Source organism: Nycticebus coucang, chromosome 2 (genome assembly GCF_027406575.1).
Source record: "Nycticebus coucang isolate mNycCou1 chromosome 2, mNycCou1.pri, whole genome shotgun sequence".
Classification (NCBI taxonomy): Eukaryota; Metazoa; Chordata; class Mammalia; order Primates; family Lorisidae; genus Nycticebus; species Nycticebus coucang.
Window position 1 is genome coordinate 21,097,482 of NC_069781.1, and position 21,158 is coordinate 21,118,639.

The 21,158-nt window shown below is 42.1% G+C and overlaps 1 protein-coding gene across 4 annotated transcripts in view; it reads left to right on the plus strand.

The window, feature by feature from the left end:
* The window catches only part of ASTN2 (astrotactin 2), a 990,319-nt gene that overhangs the window by 611,177 nt on the left and 357,984 nt on the right, over nt 1–21,158 (plus strand). For all 4 annotated transcript variants that reach the window (XM_053566512.1, XM_053566522.1, XM_053566529.1 and 1 more), the window contains one exon: nt 10,095–10,283. In XM_053566512.1, the coding sequence (XP_053422487.1) occupies nt 10,095–10,283 (189 nt within the window). The remainder of the gene's footprint in view (nt 1–10,094; nt 10,284–21,158) is intronic.

The window sequence follows — 21,158 nt, forward strand, 5'->3', positions numbered from 1 at the left end:
TTGATCACTATCGATTTGTAGTAAAGTCTGAGGTCTGGTAGTGTGATTCCTCCTGTTTTGTTTTTATTTCTGAGTAATGTCTTGGCTATTCGAGTTTTTTTCTGATTCCATATAAAACGAAGTAATGTGTTTTCAAGATCTTTAAAATATGACAGTGGAGCTTTAATAGGGAGTGCGTTGAAATTATATATTGCTTTGAGGTATGGACATTTTGATAATGTTGATTCTTCCTAGCCATGAGCATGGTATGTTTTTCCATTTGTTAACATTTTCAGCTATTTCTTTTCTTAGAGTTTCATAGTTCTCTTTATAGAGATCTTTCACGTCTTTTGTTAGGTAAATTCCCAAATATTTCATCTTCTTTGGCACTACTGTGAATGGGATAGAGTCCTTAACTGCTTTTTCAACTTGACTGTTGTTGGTGTATATAAAGGCTACCGATTTATGGATGTTGATTTTGTAACCTGAGACGCTGCTGTATTCCTTGATCACTTCTAGGAGTTTTGTGGTAGAGTCCCTAGTGTTTTCCAGATACACAATCATATCATCTGCGAAGAGCGAAAGTTTGATCTCTTCTGACCCTATATGGATACCCTTGATCGCCTTTTCTTCCCTAATTGCGGTGGCTAAAACTTCCATTACAATGTTGAAAAGCAATGGAGACAATGGGCAGCCTTGTCTGGTTCCTGATCTGAGTGGAAATTATTCCAATTTAACTCCATTCAATATGATATTGGCTGTGAGTTTGCTGTAGATGGCCTCTATCAGTTTAAGGAAAGTCCCTTCTAGACCAATTTTCTTGAGTGTTCTGATCATGAAGGGATGCTGGATATTATCAAAAGCTTTTTCTGCATCAATTGAGAGAATCATATGGTCTTTGTTTTTTAATTTGTTTATGTGCTGAATTACATTTATAGATTTACGTATATTGAACCAGCCTTGACACCCTGGGATAAAACCAACTTGGTCATGATGTATAATTTGTTTGATGTGTTGCTGGATTCTGTTTGTTAGGATCTTTTTGAATATTTTTGCATCTATATTCATTAGTGATATTGGTCTATAATTTTCTTTTCTTGTTGGGTCTTTTCCTGGTTTGGGGATCAGGGTGATGTTTGCTTCATAGAACGTGTTGGGTAGTCTTCCTTCTTTTTCTACATTTTGGAAAAGGTTGAGTAATATAGGTACTAATTCCTCTTTAAAGGTTTAGTAGAATTCTGACGTGAAACCATCTGGTCCCGGGCTTTTCTTTTTAGGGAGGTTTTGTATAGTTGATGCTATTTCTGAACTTGATATGGGTCTGTTCAACATTTCCACTTGATTCTGGTTAAGTCTTGGAAGGTGGCGTGCTTCCAAGTATCAGTCAATTTCCTTCAGATTTTCATATTTCTGAGAATAAAGTTTCTTGTAATATTCATTAAGGATTTTTTGGGTTTCTGATAAGTCTGTTGTTGTTTCGTCTTTGTTGTTTCTGATTGATGAGATTAGAGATTTTACTCTTTTTTTCCTGATTAGGTTGGCCAGAGGTTTATCTATTTTATTGACCTTTTCAAAAAACCAGCTTTTTGATTTATTGATCTGTTGTATTATTCTTTTGTTTTCAATTTCATTTAATTCTGCTCTAATTTTGGTTATTTCTTTTCTTCTACTGGGTTTGGGGTTGGAATGTTCTTCCTTTTCCAGTTGCGTGAGATGTCCCATTAAGTTGTTAACTTCCTCTCTTTCCGTTCTCTTGAGGAAGGCTTGCAGTGCTATAAATTTCCCTCTTAGAACTGCCTTTGCGGTGTCCCAGAGGTTCTGATAGTTTGTGTCTTCATTGTCGTTTTGTTCCAAAAAATTGGTGATTTCTTTCTTAATCTCATCTCTGACCCAGCTATCATTCAGCATAAGGTTATTTAACTTCCATGTTTTTATATGGGTATGCAGATTCCTGTTGTTACTCAATTCACGTTTTATTCCATGATGGTCCAAGAAGATGCATGGAATAATTTCTATTCCTTTAAATTTACTGAGGTTAGACTTGTGACCTAAAATGTGGTCAATTTTGGAGTAAGTTCCATGGGCTGGTGAGAAGTATGTGTATTCAGTTTTGTTGGGATGAAATGTTCTGTAGATGTCTGCTAAATCTAAATATTGGATGGTTAGGTTTAAATCTAAGATTTCTTTGCTCAGCTTCTTGCTGGAGGATCGATCCAACACTGCCAAAGGAGTGTTGAAATCTCCGACGATTATGGAGCTGGAGGAAATCAAGTTACTCATGTCTGTTAGAGTTTCTCTTATAAATTGAGGTGCATTCTGGTTGGGTGCATAGATATTAATAATTGAGATCTCATCATATTGAGTATTACCCTTAACAAATATGAAGTGACCATTCTTGTCCTTCCTTACTTTTGATGGTTTAAAGCCTACTGTATCTGCAAATAAAATTGCAACACCTGTTTTTTTCTGATTACCATTTGCCTGAAATATGGATGACCATCCTTTCACCCTGAGTCTGTATTTGTCTTTTAAGTTGAGATGTGACTCTTGTATGCAACAAATATCTGGCTTGAGTTTTCGTATCCAGTCAGCTAACCTATGCCTCTTTAGAGGACAGTTTAAGCCATTCACATTGATGGAGAGTATTGATAAATCTGGTGGAATTTTGGGTATCGAGTTTTTCAAAGGTCCAGTGGACATTTTTAATCCTTTTGCCAGTGTGGAAGTTGGAGTTTGATCCGAAGTTTCTGATTGAGTTTACTTTTGTGGTATAGGATTGGGTTGGTCATTGTGGAGGATAGGTCTGAGAATATCCTGAAGAGCTGGTTTACTTATGGCAAATTTTTTCAACATATGAATGTCATTGAAGTATTTAATTTCTCCATCATAGATGAAACTCAGTTTGGCTGGATACAAGATCCTGGGTTGAAAGTTATTTTGCTTTAGGAGATTAAAAGTTGATGACCACCCTCTTCTGGCTTGAAAAGTTTCAGCAGAGAGATCTGCAGTTATTCTAATATTCTTACCTTTGTACGTAATAGTTTTCTTTCACCGGACTGCTTTGAGAATCTTCTCTTTCATGTTAAAGTTAGTGAAACTAATTATGATATGTCTGGGGGATGACTTATTGGGGTTGAATCGTGCTGGGGTTCTGAAGCTGTCTGCTATCTGAATTTCAGATTCTCTAGGCATGTCTGGAAAATTTTCTTTCATAATTTCATGCAGAAGGGCCTCTGTGCCCTTGGAGGCCACTTCATCGTTCTCAGAAATCCCTATAATTCTTATATTGCTTTTTGTCAAATTATCTGAGAGCTCTCTGAGTGAGTGATCCGTTTTTGCTCTCCATTTCTCTTCCTCTTTGAGAGATTGGGAGCGCTCGAAGACTTTATCTTCAATGTCAGAAATCCTTTCTTCTGCTTGCTCCATTCTGTTGCTGAGGGATTCTACTGTATTTTTCATATCTTTGAGGGCTGTAAATTCTTGCTTCAGTGTGTCTAAGTCTTTGGTGGTTTTGTCTTTAAATTCGTTAAATTCTTGAGACAACTTTTGAATTTCTCCTTGAATTCCTAATTCCATTTTATTAATCTTGTCTGAAATCCAAATTCTGAATTCAATTTCTGACATCTCAGCCAGTTGTTTATGAATGGGATCTTCAATCACATCTGCCGTATCTTTTCTTGGGGGGAGGGTGATCTATTCTGGTTATTCATGTTACCAGAGTTTTTCCGCTGATTCCGCCCCATGGTTATTTTACTCCCTTTGGTTTTTCCCCTGGGGCTTTATCGAGGGGCCGTACAGTGTTGTGGCCTGAGAAACTGAGGCCCTGTCTGGTGTGGTGGAGCAAAGTGGTTCTGTCTTGTTTTCAGCTGGTTTCTGTTCGATCCTATTGCAACTTCTACTCTGGCTTGAAGTCTCAGCTGTGTGGAAAAATCAGCAATTAAGTCACCCCGCCCGCCCACCTCTGGCCCCAGTTGGAAAAGGATAATCAAACCTTCCTACAACCGCACACCCAGGGCACCGCCTGAAAAGACCTCAGTCTATTAGCCCAGTTCAAAAGGTCCAAATCAACTGTCTCAATCGGCACCTGTCTCGGGTGGGAGAGTTCAAGAGGTCTCTGGGAACTGGATCACAGGAGCCTGGTGACTCCTCTGACTCGGCTAACCCCAGTGCAGCATGGAGTCAGGAGGAGCCACCCAGCAAACAGCAGTCTGGGAAGGTTGATGTCTCCTTCCCCACTTTGCCCCTCCATCGGACCCAGTCACTGATATCTCTGCAGATGGCTAACCCAGTTGCCTGCAGTGAACAGACACTCCAGGGGTTTGCACCTGCCTGAATCGCAAGGAAGTCTGCCAGGCCCCCGCAGACTGCCGCTATCTAGCAGGAGGAGATGGGGCCTGACATCTTTGAGTGCTTGATGCAGGTGATGGGAAGGAGGTGTTCACTCAGGCTTAGCCCCGTCCCTGATGGATGCTGCTAACAGAACAGAACAGAACAGACAACTTTGCGGGGTTCTGTCTCTGTTCCTGCCGAAATCGCCTACAGAAGACGGGCTGTTCTGAGTTCAAACGTCTTTGCTGCTGGAGGTTTGTGTCCTCTTTGCTACTGGAGGTTTGCCGATCACCTCTCTGGGTCGGCCCCGCCCTGGAAGCTTCCCGGGTTTGTGAGCAATGTCAGGAAATCCCCCGCTCACCTGTGGCCTCCTCTGGTTGCCCAGGGAGACAGGGGGTGTGGCCTCAGAATATCCAGAAGTGAGTGTTCTTCCGTTAAAGAAAAAACGGCTGTTGATCTACCTCCAGGGAACTGCTGCTCTGGTGTGGGCATTCAGCCGACCCTTTTCTCCTCTGTCTCGCGCCCCAGAGTCAGCACTGAGCGGCCGCAGCTTATGCTGGGTCCACACCCCTCAAGAGATCCTCCAAGAATCCAAACTCTTTGGGGATAGGCTCCCAGACCCCGATTGGGAGTGGGGGGGAAGCTAGAGTTTCATTCAGTTTTATGCCCGCCCGGGGAGGGCTGTTGCACCGCACCACAGGGAAGTGCCGCCAAGGCTCGATTTCCCCTCAGCAGAGTGCCCTCTCCTTGCTTACGTGTCTCAGAGTCAGTGCTGACCTGACGCAGCTCGGGCACTGTGCACTCCCCTCGAGAAATCACCCAAGGATCCGAACTCCTGGGGGATAGGCCTCCAGACCCCGAGTGAGAGTAGGGGCTCTCAGCTTTCAGCGGGGAAGCTAGAGTTTTATTCAGTTTTGTGCCCGGCCCCGTAATGTTGCCTGGGGAGGGCTGCTGCACCTAATCCACAGGGAAGTGCCGCCGAGGCGTGACTCCCCCTCAGTAGAGTGCTTTCTCCTCGCCCGCGTGTCTCAGAGTCAGCGCTGACCAGTCGCGGCTCGGGCACTGTGCGCTCCCCTCGAGAAATCACCCAAGGATCCGAACTCCTGGGGGACAGGTCCCCAGACCCCGAGTGAGAGTGGGGGGGGAAGCTAGAGTTTCATTCAGTTTTATGTCTGGCTGTATTGATGCACGGGGAGGGCTGTTGCACCGCACCACAGGGAAGTGCTGCCGAGGCATGACTCCCCCTCAGCCCGGTGTCCTCTCCTCGTTCGCGTGCCTCAGAGTCAATGCTGACCAGTCGCAACTCGGGGACTGTCCACTCCCCTTGAGAAATCACTCGAGGATCCGAACTCCTGGGGGACTGGCCTCCAGACCTCAGTGGGCGGGAGGGGAGTGTTGGGGATTCAGGGTTGCCGGCAAAGAATTTTTTAAGTTTTATTCAGTTTTATGCCCAGCAGGAGAACGCCACGGCACCCCAGTAGGGGAGGTAGGTCCAGTTTTTATGAGGTCTCTCCCGTGGAGTGTAGTGGGAAGGCCTTTAATTTCTGCCCGCTTGTTTAATTGTGGGGCTCTTGAGCCGGTCCCATGGGGGAGGGGGACTCCCGTCCACTTGGTGGTGGATTTTGTACCTTTTGTTTGCGTCCTTGTGATCACAGCTTGCCTCAGGGGTGTTGATGTGCGTTCTTCAACCTTCTCTCTTGGTGAGGCTCAAGTCCACCAGGATACTTACTAAATTCCTGTCCCTTAACTCTCCTTCTGGACGGGAGCCTCTGTTGAAAGCTGGGTTCAGTCCACCATCTTGTCTGCCCCCAAGAGAGGCTTAGTCATGTAGTCCACAGTGTGTGTCCAGGAAGAGGATGCACATGGGAAATATAAGATGTGTTCTTTGCTACACTTGTCAGTGGTGCCCAGCACAAAGTTGACTCTCCATACATATTTATTTAATGAAAACAAAATTTTATGTTCTCCAGATTAGTCTACAGATTCAAAGCAATGCCACCCAAATTTGACTAGGGTTTTACATGGAATTTGGCAACCCAATTCTAAAATTCCTCTGAAGGGAAATATATGACAGAGAAGTGAGGAAATGTTAAAATATAAAACAAGTATTTGTTAGGGAAGGGAGACTTACTTTACTACTATACTGAAAACATGCTCTAAGGCCAAGGATGGTGGCTCATGCCTGTAATCCTAGCACTCTGGGAGGCCGAGGTGGGTGGATTGCCTGAGCTCAGAAATTTGAGACCAGACAGAGAAAGAGTGACACCCCATCTTTACTAAAAATAGAAAAACTAGTTGGGCATTGCAGCAGGTGCCTGTAGTACCAGCTACTCAGGAGGCTGAGGCATGAGAACCTCTTGAGCCCAAGGCTTTCTGTGAGTTATGACACCACAGCACTCTACCCAGGGCGACAGAGTGAGACTATCTCAAAAAAATAAAATAAGATAAAATAAAATAAAAATAAGACAAAACATTCCCTAAAGCTGTAATAATTAAAATAGTGTGGAATTATTGCATGAATGTACAGATAATTAAATAATGAAAAACCTCAATCATGTATATGTAGCATACATCGGGATTGAGCATATGATAAAATAGCATTTAAAGTGAGTTGGTAAAAGGATGGACACTTCAGGTAATTGACTACCCATTTTTAAAATAGTGAAGTTAAGATAACCATTCTCACCCTTCACAAAAATAAATTTCCGGGCGGCACCTGTGGCTCAGTCGGTAAGGCGCCGGCCCCATATACTGAGGGTGACAGGTTCAAACCCGGCCCCAGCCAAACTGCAACCAAAAAATAGCCGGGCGTTGTGGCAGGCGCCTGTAGTCCCAGCTACTCGGGAGGCTGAGGCAAGAGAATCGCTTAAGCCCTGGAGTTGGAGGTTGCTGTGAGCTGTGTGAGGCCACGGCACTCTACCGAGGGCCATAAAGTGAGACTCTGTCTCTACAAAAAAAAAATAAATAAATAAATTTCCTACATTTTAAATAAAGATGAAAAATCTGTTTAAAAATGCTAGATGATATGTAGAAATATACCTACATTTTAAATAAACAAAGATGAAGAATCTGTAAAAAAAATGCTAGAATGAAATATATTTGATCATCTTATGGCTTTGTAAACAATGCACAAAATTTAGATGCAATCAAGGACCAGTATAGAGAGGTTATAAGACATAAAAATCAAGATTAAAATGCAAGCACAGACTGGAAGAAAATTTCAATATATATGGAAGCTGCAGGATAACTTCTCAGAAAATATGCAAACCACATACAAATGTATAAAAAGAAAAAGATAAATATCACCATAGAAAAATGGCCAAAGCTCATGAATGGACAATCTGTAGAAGGGGAAACACAAATGACCAAACATGAAAGGGTGTTAAGCTTTACCAGGAATCAGGGAAATGCAAATCCAAGACAAAGATGAGTTATTTTTCCCCATCCCAGATTGCCAATAATGAACAAGAAAGATGAGAAAGAATGGGGTTTTTCATTCACCAGTGATAGAGTTGTAAACTGATAGAGCCTCTTCAGAAAATCATTTAGTAGATCTATCAAAATTTTAAAATTCATAAAACATTGACCTAGCAATCCATCTTCTGTGAAGCAGTTTTATAGAAACACACACATATGCACAATGATATATGTGCAAAGATATTCATTATGGCTTATTTGTAATAACAAACAGCTGTAAACAGCCAAAGTGCCCATGAATAAAAATTAGTTAAAAGCATTATGGTATATTTATACTGTGCATTGGCAAATATCCATTAAAGAAAGATAGATCTAGATGTATCCTTACTTAAAAAGTTCTCCAAGAAATAGCCTTAGGTAGAAATGTCTCACAACAATGTATAGTATAATTCTGTTTCTGAGTTTATTGTTTTATATTATATATGTTAAATGGACAGGGTGGTCATAAAGTGTGTGTGCGATTTAAATAGTTGTAACTTGCACACTTGTAAATTTCACCTGGCCACCCCATTTAATATATGCCTGGATATGATGTGTATTTAAACGCATTTGAAAAACACTAGAAGAATACATACTAGTTAACAATGATGGCCTCTGGGACAAGAAATGTGAAGAGGAAAATGAAGAACTTCCATATTTTACTCTATTGACTGATAGTGTTTATTGATCCACAACAATAACATATTTACTCACAGGTGCACACAGACATGGGTGTGTGGAAAGATAGAAACAGAGAGAGAACACTCTACCCAGTGTAGCCAGTAGACCATTGATCCATGTTTGCTGGGAGCCTCCTGAGATAAATGTACGAAACTAGACTTTATCAAGTAATTCCCACATACTATGCATTTCTGTATACACTTACTTCATCTGTGCTGCACCTGTGTTAAGAGGAAGTTACTTACATTTAACAGATGCAGAAAGAAGTAGATTTACCAACGCACCAGGGCAATGCCTCCTTCCACAAGACTTTCCACTGCACTTTGGGCAGGTACATGTGAATATCAAACAAGAAAAACAATCAGGCCCTCAGTGCAGTAACCCTCACCAGAGGTTAGGGGGAAGCAAGGAAAGAGTGACAGCTTACTTCATGCGTGAGGCATTCCTGGCTTTTCCCTAGAGTGCTCTTGGGTCCAGTTTTCATTTCTGCTTGTCTTCTTTTCACCTCCTGTCGAGTTGTATGTCTCTACCATCAGCTACTAGTTCCTGCAATCTGGATGCATTTTCTTTCCAAACTACATTGCAGAGCTTCTCCCTTCTCACATGAGTCCCTGTGCAGTCAGATTCAATGGGTCTCTCCTCTACCCTTTAGAGGAATAGCAAACAAGAGACTTGACTTCTTTATATTGCCTCAAACTGGTACCACCCAACCAGAGTTGTATTGTACAAATAGAAACCACTGGATTTAGAGGAGACAAAAGTAGAAAAAGATTCCTTTGGTGCTAAACAGCCCTGAATCTGAATGCCAGCTTTGCTGCTTACCATGTGACATGCTTATTTAGCTTGTGTGTAAAGCACATTATTTTGTCTGTCTTATTTATGTGCACCCTACCCCCAGTGCCTAGCATAAGATGGTGAAAAAGTAGATACTTAAAAGATTTGCAGTATTTGGAATGATTTTTCAGGGGCTGAGATCACTACTCCCCTCCTCCACCCCAGGCCTCTCAAAGAGATATTTTTTCTACTGCAGACATTCCCAAATTGCAAATATTACTTCTGCACCTCATTCAGATGTCTGTTTGGTCCACAGAGGAGCCCATCCCTCCCCCAAAGACATGTCAAGGCTGTCAGCAGTGGGTGGTTAGAGACCAACAGAGACTGCTAATACTGCTAATTGAATAGAAGCTTGTGTGCTGTCCATGGTCCTGGAAGGTTCACCTTTGAGCTTCAAGGTTGATAAAAACTTTGTTTTTGCTACAGTCTTCAACCTTGGCTGACAGATACAGTGGGAATAGATTCTCGTTTCAGAACTGGTTGATAATTCCCTGTGATTTAGTCTGTCATGCTTTTTCAAGTCTGTGTGTTTGTGGAAAACAGTTTTCAAATTTGCTTTGCGTGTGGATGTGCACGCTGATGTCCCCTGGACTCCTCTAAAATGTCACAAATGACTTTGCTTGAATTCACCAATTTGCAGGATTAATGTGCTTCTCTCTAGACACCTGTGCCCTAGATAGATTCTAGCCAGAATAGCTGTCTCTATTCCTAAACTCTGACCTGTTTTGCAGGCAAAGCAGATCTTGGTTTTAGGTCACCCCCAATGGGGGCATCCAGTATCTGGAGCTAACTCTCACTTCTGTTTTATCTTGCAGTTGTGTGGAGGAGTACAAGCTGGCCCCTGATGGAAAATCCTGCTTAATGCTCTCAGATGTCTGTGAGGGCCCCAAGTGCCTCAAACCTGACTCCAAATTCAACGACACCCTCTTTGGTGAGATGCTACATGGTTACAACAACCGGACCCAGCATGTGAACCAAGGCCAAGTCTTCCAGATGACCTTTAGGTATGGGGCAGAAACTGGTACTTCACTAGTCTGAGTCACTGACCCACAGTCTAGGCAGAGGGAAGAAGCTCTGGGTACAGTGGAATAGAGACCTGTTAGACTGGCCAGCATCTCCTTAAATGTGCAGATGCCCACCCAAGGAGTGGAGAAGTCATCAAAATTAATTCCACGAAGTTCTTTTCACACCGACCAAGCATATATCCATCCTGCCTTTTCATTTTCCTAACTCTATCCTCATATTTTAAATTCAATCTTCAATTCTGTAAGTACAGTTAATAGCATTTTAGAAAAAAATTAATTAATATTTCAGTCTATTGAAAAATAAATATCCTCTATGCTATTCAGGCAGTTCAAAAATGAGACATTTAATATAGCAGGAAATAAAAATGGCATCAGCCAGAAATACCCAGAATTAACATTCTCCTCAACATTCTTAAAATACCCCTTCTGCTCCCTCCCTCCCTTTCTCCCTCTCTCCTCCCTCCCTCCTTCTCTCTCTCTCTCTTTTTCTTTCTCTCCAATATCCCTATCTAGTTATCTACACACAAAGTGCACACAAGATCCCATTCCCCAAATTCAGTAAAGTTGTAGATAAATTGCTTGTTTTCCTTAACAATATGCTAAAGACTTCTTTCCCTATTAATGGATACAGCAGTACCTGAGAAATTAAAAGATAAGACTGAACATTCATCAAATTGGAGGGGTCAGAATGATGACTGCGTTGGTCAGATTATTTTCAAGATCTTTAAAGTGTGACAGTGGAGCTTTAACAGGGATTGCATTAAAATTATATAATGCTTTGGATAGTATGGACATTTTAGCAATGTTGATTCTTCCCAGCCATGAGCATGGTATGTTTTTCCATTTGTTAATATTTTCAGCTATTTCTTTTCTTAGTTTCATAGTTCTCTTTATAGAGATCTTTCATGTCCTTTGTTAGATAAACTCCCAAATATTTCATCTTCTTTGGCACTACTGTGAATGGAATAGAGTCCTTAACTGTATTTTCAGCTTGACTATTGTTGGTATATATAAAGGCTACCGATTTATGAATGTTGATTTTGTAACCTGAGATGCTGCTGTATTCCTTGATCACTTCTAAGAGTTTTGTAGTAGAATCCCTGGTGTTTTCCAGATATACGATCATATCATCTGCAAAAAGCAAACGTTTGATCTCTTCTGACCCTATATGGATACCCTTGATTGCCTTTTCTTCCCTAATTGTGGTGGCTAAAACTTCCATTCCAATGTTAAAGAGCAGTGGAGACGATAGGCAGCCTTGTCTGGTTCCTGATCTGAGTGGAAATGATTTCAATTTAACTCCATTCAATACAATATTGGCTGTGGGTTTGCTGTAGATGGCCTCTATCAGTTTAAGAAATGTCCCTTCTAGACCAATTTTTCTTAAGTGTTCTGATCATGAAGAGATGCCGTATATTATCAAAAGCTTTTTCTGCATCAATTGAGAGAATCATATGGTGTTTGTTTTTTAATTTGTTTATGTGCTGAATTATACTTATAGATTTACAGATATGAACCAGCCTTGAGACCCTGGGATAAAATCAACTTGGTCATGATGTATAATTTGTTTGATGTGTTGCTGGATTCTGTTTGTTAGGATCTTGTTGAATATTTTTGCATCTATATTCATTAGTGATATTGGTCTATAATTTTCTTTTCTTGTTGGGTCTTTTCCTGGTTTTGGGATCAGGTGATGTTTGCTTCATAGAACGTGTTGGGTAGTCTTCCTTCTTTTTCTACCTTTTGGAACAGGTTGAGTAATATAGGTACTAATTCCTCTTTAAAGGTTTGGTAGAATTCTAACATGAAGCCATCTGGTCCCAGGCTTTTCTTTTTAGGGAGGTTTTGTGTGGTTGATGCTTTTTCAGAACTTGATATGGCCTATTCAACATTTCCACTTGATTCTGGCTGAGTCTTGGAAGGTGACGTGCTTCCAAGTATTGGTCAATTTCCTTCAGATTTTCATATTTCTGAGAATAAAATTTCTTGTAATATTCATTAAGGATTTTTTGAATTTCTGAGGAGTCTGTTGTTATTTTGTCTTTGTCATTTCTGATTGATGAGATTAGAGATTTTACTCTTTTTTTCCTGGTTAGGTTAGCCAAAGGTTTATCTATTTTATTGATCTTTTAAAAAACCAACTTTTTGATTTATTTATCTGTTGTATAATTCTTTTGTTTTCAATTTCATTTAATTCTGCTCTAATTTTGTTTATTTCTTTTCTTCTACTGGGTTTGGGGTTGGAATGTTCTTCCTTTTCCATTTGCTTGAGATGTCCCATTAAGTTGTTAACTTCCTCTCTTTCCATTCTCTTTTTTTTTTTTTTTTTTTTTGTTTGTTTTTTTTTTGGCCAGGGCTAGGTTTGAACCTGCCACCTCCGGCATATGGGACCGGCGCCCTACTCCTTGAGCCACAGGCGCTGCCCCTCTTTCCGTTCTCTTGAGGAAGGCTTGCAGTGCTATAAATTTCCCTCTTAGGACTGCCTTTGCGGTATCCCAGAGGTTCTGATAATTCGTGTCTTCATTGTCGTTTTATTCCAAAAATTTGGCAATTTCCTTCTTAATCTCATCTCTGACCCAGCTATCATTCAGCATAAGGTTATTTAACTTCCATGCTTTTGTATGAGTATGCAGATTCCTGTTGTTACTGAGCTCAACTTTTATTCCATGGTGGTCCGAGAAGATGCATGGAATAATTTCTATTCCTTTAAATTTACTGAGGTTAGACTTGTGACCTAAGATGTGATCGATTTTGGAGTATGTTCCATGGGCTTATGAGAAGTATGTGTATTCAGTTTTGTTGGGATGAAATGTCCTGTAGATGTCTGCTAAATCCAAATGTTGGATGGTTAGTTTTAAATCTAAAATTTCTTTGCTCAGCTTCTTATTGGAGGAACGATACAACACTGCCAAAGGAGTCTCCAACTATTATGGAGCTGGAGGAAATCGAGTTGCTCATGTCTGTTAGAATTTCTCTTATAAATTGAGGTGCATTCTGGTTGGGTGCATAGATATTAATAACTGAAATCTCATCATATTGAATATTACCCTTAACAAATATGAAGTGACCATTCTTATCCTTCTTTACTTTTGTTGGTTTAAAGCCTATTGTATCTGCAAATAAAATTTCAACACCTACTTTTTCTGATTACCATTTGCCTGAAATATGGCTGACCATCCTTTTATCCTAAGTCTATATTTGTCTTTTAAGGTAAGATGTGACTCTTGTATACAGCAAATATCTGGCCTAAGTTTTTGTATTCTGTCAGCTAACCTGTGCCTCTTTAGAGGACAGTTTAAGCCATTCACATTAATGGAGAATATTGATAGGTCTGGTAAAATTATATGAATATTAGACCTATAGGCTAATGGTGAAAGGCCCCTCGACAGTTAAAAGACAGGAGCTCTTCTGCTCAGAAAAGAGAGACTTTGGATAGAAGTTCTTCATGCTTCAAAAATCTGAAGAATGATAAGATAGTAAAGTGAGAAGCCTTGCTCCATGTATAGGAAAAGATTTCCCCACAACCCCCCCTCCAGGAATAAAAGCTATACTTTTACAGTTTTCCATGAAAAGGGTATAGGATATTATCACAAAGAAAGGTTGTTTTTATAACTTGAAGTCATATTAATAAAAGTCAGCACTAATAAGAAACTTCATATTCATCATCATCTCCATCCCAACATCTTGGTACTGGCCACATACACCGGAGCTGGCGGGTGGAACCCATCCCAGGCCTACTAAACAATAATGACAACTACAACAAAAAGTAGCCAGGCGTTGTGGCAGGAACTTTTAGTCCCAGCTACGCAGGAGGCTGAGGCAAGAGAATCGCTTAAGCCCAAAAGTTTGAGGTTGCTGTGAGTTGTGATGTCTACAGCACTCTACCAAGGATGACATAGTGAGACTCTGTCTCAAAAAAAAAGAAAAATACTAGAGATAACTGCAGTAACAGTGACAATAAAATGGTTGCCAATAAAATGGTTTATAATGGTTTATAAAATAAAATCAAGCTCTTCATTACTGTCAGGATTACTAACAATAATAATAATGGCCAATAACATTAATTCTGCACATTCCAAGGATCCCTTCAATTTGTTAACTTATGTAATCTTCCCACTAGCCTTGTGAGACAGGGGCTATTACCATCCCCTTTATTCAGAAGAGAAACAGAAATCTAGAGTAACTTTCCAATGACACTCTTCTAGGATGTGAGAGAGCCAGGATAATGCCACTCTGGCCCCATTATTAGAACCCTCCAAGGCATCATGGTCTTCAGTTGGAAAGTCAGCACCAGAGAGGTGGAGTGACTTTCCCAACCTCAGCGTCTAGTGGGAGGTCGAGTCAGAAATCACATGCAGGTCAGCTGGACTCTAAGACCTTGCTTTCGTCTTTTGCTCCCACATACCCCCATATCACCCATTTTAGAGAACAAATAGAAAATGGAACACAAGTTGGGAGATAAAATAGAAAACAGGATACAAATTGCCCCAGACCTTCTGACATGTAGATATAGTTGGAGGTCAAATCATATATTTTTACTTAAGGAAGCATAAATATGGGGTTCCAGGAAAGCAATTAACAGTAGGTTCTAATTTAGTTGGAACAGAGTGATAGTTGGAACAGGGGTGAAGCTATTGGGTTAAATAGCAATAGGAAGGCTTTGGAGTCTACCATTCAGATGGAGTCTTGTTTAGCATTGAAAAGGTTTCAAGCAGAGGTAAATGTCCCAAGAAAAGGGAAGGAATGTGGCTGGTTTCAAGATTTGAAGGAGTAGTTGGTTTCAAGATTTGGGGAAGCTGGTGGGAGATACAGCCGAGGCAGTTGCGAGTAAAGGGTAGGGTTGAGAGAGGATTCGGGGTGATAAAAGTGATGGACAGCCGCACAGTGATTTACTGACAGAGTCTGGACCTCCAGTTTCCAATAAAGGGTTCTTTTCACACTCGTGGAAATGTGGTTTCCACAAATCAGATGCTCGAGGAGAGGCTGAATACTACTTTGTTGGAAAAGTTCTGGGGAAAATTTAAGGACAATCTGGGTAAACTGCTACTTAGTGCTGAGATTCTACGGTACTACTTTCCTATCATTTTAATCGTCTGTGAAACTGTCTTGAGCATCATGATGAATAGAATCCAAAAGGAAGAAAAATCTTCAGAGGAAGGGATTTAAAAGATTGCAAGATGACACACACATCATTAGGAAAGAAAAGAGGAGAATTTTAATTTGCAAAGTGGTGTTTTAAAGAATGCCAGTGGTTTCCATACAGTGTCTGTATGAAGCCTCTTGGGAAGAATTAGAAGGAAAGATAAGGCACTTTTCAGAGGGCAAGTCTTGTGAACTGGAGTTTGAAGTGATAGCAAAGAATGGTGCCCCTTGAGAGGGATAAAAACTAGAAGAGCATTTTCCTGTTCGGGAAGGAACCTGCAAGGGCTCAGACATGTGTCTGAGCAGTGACAGGAGTCAGCCAACCTCCAGATAAGCCTGGCGTCAAATCCCAGCCCACCCATGTCAAGCATTCCACTGCCTCACTTTGAAAACAAGGTGTTTCCCCAATGCTAGCTGCTGGCAAAGGACCCTGCACTGTCTATGCAGTTTGATTTCTCAAAGCTGCTAGCTTGGGATAAATGATCCAATGTGCTAGTTCCCATCCTGAGAAGATTAGATGGTTCCCAAGGAGAATCCACATGGGTAATCAGGGATTTCCCCCCAAAGGGACTTCGTGAAATCTAGGATTCTCCATGTGCATGGACAGGACTTTGTCACAAAGCAAGTCATTTCAGGGTTCGCCTGTGTTCTCAGCTCTCCAGATGGTGTGGTATTCTGGTTTTCCCACTGCCAGAAGACTCGTCAATGAGATGGAACATAGTACTTTAAAGGCTGGCCTGGGAGGATCCAGTCTCAGAGACAGATTTTAGCCCCATCAGAAGTCATCATTGTGCCTCAAACATTCTGTTCCTTGTTCCCAACCTCTCAACCCCGAGTCTTCTCTGAATAGCCAGGGCCTGTATATGCTGTGATCTGCTCATGGAGGGGAGTACAGTGAACAGGCTTGGCTTTTGTCTTTTGATGACAACCTCAAGTTTGAGGGAGCTTCCCAGTCTACTGCTGTATCGGAACAATCCATTGCATTTAAGCTCTCTCATCCTTGGGTTTAGCTAAACTTTTTGTGCCATTATTTCCATCCCCAGACCGTGTCACCTCTTGGAACCATGCTAAGTCAGTTGACTCCCCACTGCGGGAAGGCAAGTTACTTCTGATGAGTCTAAATTTATCTTTTTCAAGTCTCCCCTCCAGAGTTTCAGTCAGGGAGGAGGCCAGAGCAGGCTGGAGCTCCTTTGTCCTCCACATTCTAGAAAGCCTGAAAGTTTTTCAGCATCAAAGGCAGTTGTCATTTTCTCCAAGTATTCTCTGGTGCAGCCCTGGAGAGTAGCCAGCAGGCACTGCCACCAGCCGACTTGCCATATGCCTCTTTTTCTGACAACTGCCTGGTCTGGGATATCAAAATCTCTACCCGCTAGAGTCTCCTGCGTGACAGCTAGTGCTCTGCTGAGTTCACTTCCCTGCCCCTGCCCAGATCACCGGCGTAGCAACTACTGATGTGAGAGGTCTGGGTTTTCAATTCCTCTCTTGACTCTCTGAAAGAGCAACCTGGATTTCTGCTTTGCAGGAAGCTTTAAAATTGAAAGTCTGTGACCTAGACAGGTGCTTAGAGATTAACTAGTTCAGGCCTAACCCTGTGTAGCACAGATGGAAAAACTGAGGCTCAAGGAAGGGTACAACCTGCTTAATGCTCGCAGGGACTTGGAACTCCTCTCATTTCTGACTCCCCATGCAGTGCTCCCCACCCTGGGAAGTGTGCAACTTCTTTATGTCTCATGTTAGCATGTGGTGAGAAGAACTGCGTGTACCCCGTGCTCTCAACACGGAGCCATGGTGGGGAGGACATAAATTTCTAACTCAGGAGGGAGGTTGGCACAGGTAGGCTGCAGCCTGTCTCTGGGGGATGCTGTGTGGAGGTGTTGAGGACCCTTGACTCTTCCAAGGGTTGTGCCCCTTGTGCGAAGGTTAAGCATGGTTTACACGAAGAGACAGGCAAGAGTGACAAGGACAAGCAGAGAGACAAAACAGAGCCATGGAGAGGGAGACCACATTGCCTCCAGGAAAGAAGAGTCTGCATCCCAGAAGGAAGGAATGGCAAACACAGTAAGAGAGGTGTAGAGCAGTGAACAGGATTGAAGACATAAGGAGACCGGTAACAAAAGGTGGGGAGCTGGGAAGCTGTGACAGATCCGGGAAGGACTGAAGTGGTAGAAAAGTTCATGCAAAAGTCAAAATACAGTTTATTCCCAGGGAAGGAATAGGATTGTTTTCAGAGAGTAGGTACTGCTAGGAGGGACCTCTCCATTAGGAATCAGGTTCAAATGGTCAAGAATGGACATAAAAGCCTTTGGCACAATGTCAAGTTCCACGGAAATGTGCAGAGCTAAGATTTCACATCCAAATTGCCCCCAAACCCTTCTTTGTTTCGAATCCCTTGTGATGTACAATGCTGGTCTTAATGACCCCTACAAGGTCATTATTAGAATCCCCTTTCCTTAGCTCTTGGTCGGTGTGGGGACTGGCAGAGTGTCAGGATGAGATAGACTCTCCAGAGGTTTGCTGTGTTTGATGTTTGTTTGTTTGTTTTACTCCCCACCATCTGCATCCATCCTACAGTATTCCTGTAAGAAAGGAAGGTCAACTTTGGTTATAGAGTGCAGGAATTCAGATTCTCATCAGTCAAGAACTATTATTGAGCCTGGAATCTCAGAAATGGCAGTAAGGAGAAGTTGTCTGAGGATGGAGGCTGAGCAAGCTACACTGGTAGATTTTGCAAAAAGCCTCATGAAAAATAAAACCATTCTGCCGACAACAGACATTTGCTCATTGGCCTTCAACGAAGAGCTACAGAGGACTTGAGGCTCACAAGAGATTTACTAGAAAGGCACTTTTCAATCTGGTCTGCTTATCAGATATGCATATTGCGTAGCATAAGAGAACTGTTCTGGGTAAGATGTGGGATTTGGGGATTCAGCACTGGCAGCCCACGCCTGGTGAGACAGAAGGGCTCTCTTTAGGGATGTGAGGGAAGCTGGTCTTCATTAATGGCATCCACTTGTTCCCCAGCTGAGACGACTGAGTCAGTTCTTTGGAAGCGGCCTCCAAAGCTTTTCTGGCTTTCTAGTGCCTTCCTGGGCAGTGGTTACTTGTATGTGCTATTACCAGATTCTCCCTTCCCTCCCTACCTCCACTTTCCCTTTGTTTCCCTAACTCTTGTGCCTTTTTTGTGTGTCTGGCTCTAAACCGTATGCTTTCTGTGTTTGCTCATTTGATCTTTCTATATGTATTGCAAAGGGACCGCTACCAACTTGGCTTTACAAGAAAAGGAAATGAATGTGTCCATCACGATGCATTCGTGCCTGGGGAAAAGCAACTTCAAAACGAAGCCTCAGTGGCTTGACACAAAAGTGTTTACGTGTTGATCACATCTCAGCACTCTCACAGAGTGGCCGGGAGCTCCGGTCCCTCTGGTATCTGGGACTCTGCACTGACAGAGTCATCTTTTCTGTGCCGCCATGAACAGTATCATAGTGAAAAACATACTTGACTATCATCCTTTCCTCCTAGCACTGACATGCTGCTTACATTTTACTGGTCAAATGAAGGCCCATGGCCACCTCAAAGGGTTGGACAGACACGTGTGATTCCCCCAGCCTCCCATGTGTGGGACATCAGTGCCATCCACCACACTGTAGCACAGAGAGGTTAGGCCACCCAGCCTAACAGATGAACAGCTACCAAAGTTGTAGCCTCTGAGTCTAACATCAAAGCTCCTTCAGCAGTGTCATGTTCCAGGTTTACAGCAATCTCCCACTTCATATTGGCACCTCTGAGAATATGACCTTCTATTGTCTTGTCAATTTCCTTTATTTCATTACTGAGGAACCAGAGGTTATATAACTGGAAGAGCCTTGGAGAGCAACTTGTACAAACTCTCCCATATTATAGGTGGACTACCTGGAACTCAGTGTTTAAGTAAGTTGCCTAAAATCATATCTGTAGTAACTGATGAATGGGTAAGCCAGTTCTACATACCTCAACCCCAACTCTGTTGGGATCTGCTTGGAGACATAGGATCAACCCCTTACACCATACAGAAGCATCCGTGCAATGGTCCCACAGAGAGTTAACAGCAGCAGACCTGGGCCAGGAAGCTGAGTTTCTGTACTCCCTGGCTGCTGCAGAGTAGATCATGATCTGGTTGTAATGAGAGAAAGCAACAGTCTGTTAGTGGAAGATTATTAATAAAAACGAGGCATCATCTTCTGATTTTCAAGGCCATTGCCAACCTTTCTATGGAGTAATATTCTATAATATTCCAGCTCTTTGCAGAATCCTCAGCCTGCCACTTGGAGACATAGCACCTTGCTGCCTTTTCTGGGGGTCTCACTGGCAAGACCTTCGAAGTGGGCTGAGAGGAGCAGCTGGAGGCTGGATCAGAGGACCCAAGGGGTGATTTTCCCTGGAACTCTGACTCCTGGGTTGGCTGAAGAAAAATCTCTTCTTTTTTTTCCGTGACTTCATTTCTCTAAGTTATCCTGATGTCTTACAGGAATCAAGGCCAATGTCAGGTGTGCAGACCTGGGACCAGAAAGCTGATTTCTTTTGTTGTTGTTGTTGTTGTTATTGTTTTAAACCATTTTTTTGAAGTAAGATTGACATATTAAAAAGCTGTACATATTTAATGTATATGACTCAATTAGTTTGAGAGAAGTACATTCTGTCACCACCGTCCATGCCATAGATATATCCATGACCTCCCAAAGTTGTCCTTCACCCTCATTATATGTGTATTTTTTTGTGGGATAAAGCAAAACATGGTAGCTACCCTCTCAGTGAATTGTAAATGCACAACACAGTGTTATTAACTATAGGCCTTATGCTATACAGTAGATCTCCAGAAGTTGAAAATTAAAACTTTGTTACCCTGTACCTATCACCTTCCCGTTCCCCTTCCATCCAGTCCCTGCCACCCCTCATTCTACTCAGTACTTCTGTGAATTTCTGATACTGTTCTGTCATTTCCTGTTGTTTTACCCTTGGCATTCTTTTCTCTGATTTCTGTTGTCTCTTCTATAAATAGAAAAGGTTGGTGTAGGCCTGATGCAATGGCTCACGCCTGCAATCCTAGCACTCTGAGAAGCTGAGACAGGAGGATTCCTTAAGCTCAGGAGTTTGAGACCCCATCTCTACTAAGAAAAAAAAAAGGAAAAATTAGCTGGGCATTGTGGCAGGTGCCTGTAGTCCCAGCTTTTTCAGATGCTGAGATAGGAAGATCTCCCTTGAATCTAAGAGTTTGAGTTTGCTATGAGCTAGGCTGATGCATGGCACTCTAGCCTGGGCAATAGAGTGAGACTATCTTTAAAAAATAAATAAAAAGAAGAAGCTTGGTCAAAATCACAGACAAATGCTAAGGGCCTTTGACCTAAAGTACAGCACTTTTTCTACTCAACCTCCATGTCCTGGAACTACACCAAGACCTTCTATTTTTTCCCACATAAAGGACTGGGGAAGTGAGTTTTAACCAGTATTTCCAAGTGGTTCACGTAATGTGACAATTTGGGGATACAGTGACCTGGTGCGTAAGAGATCAGGCTTTGGACTCAGAGTCCCAGCTTGCCATTTGTCCACTGTGACTGTAGGCACGTTATTTAATTAAGCCTCAATTTACCCCATCCCTAAATTAAGAGTAATAGTAACAATAGTCGCTTCTGATGTGATGATTAAATGAAATCAGCATATCGGTTTCATATCGGT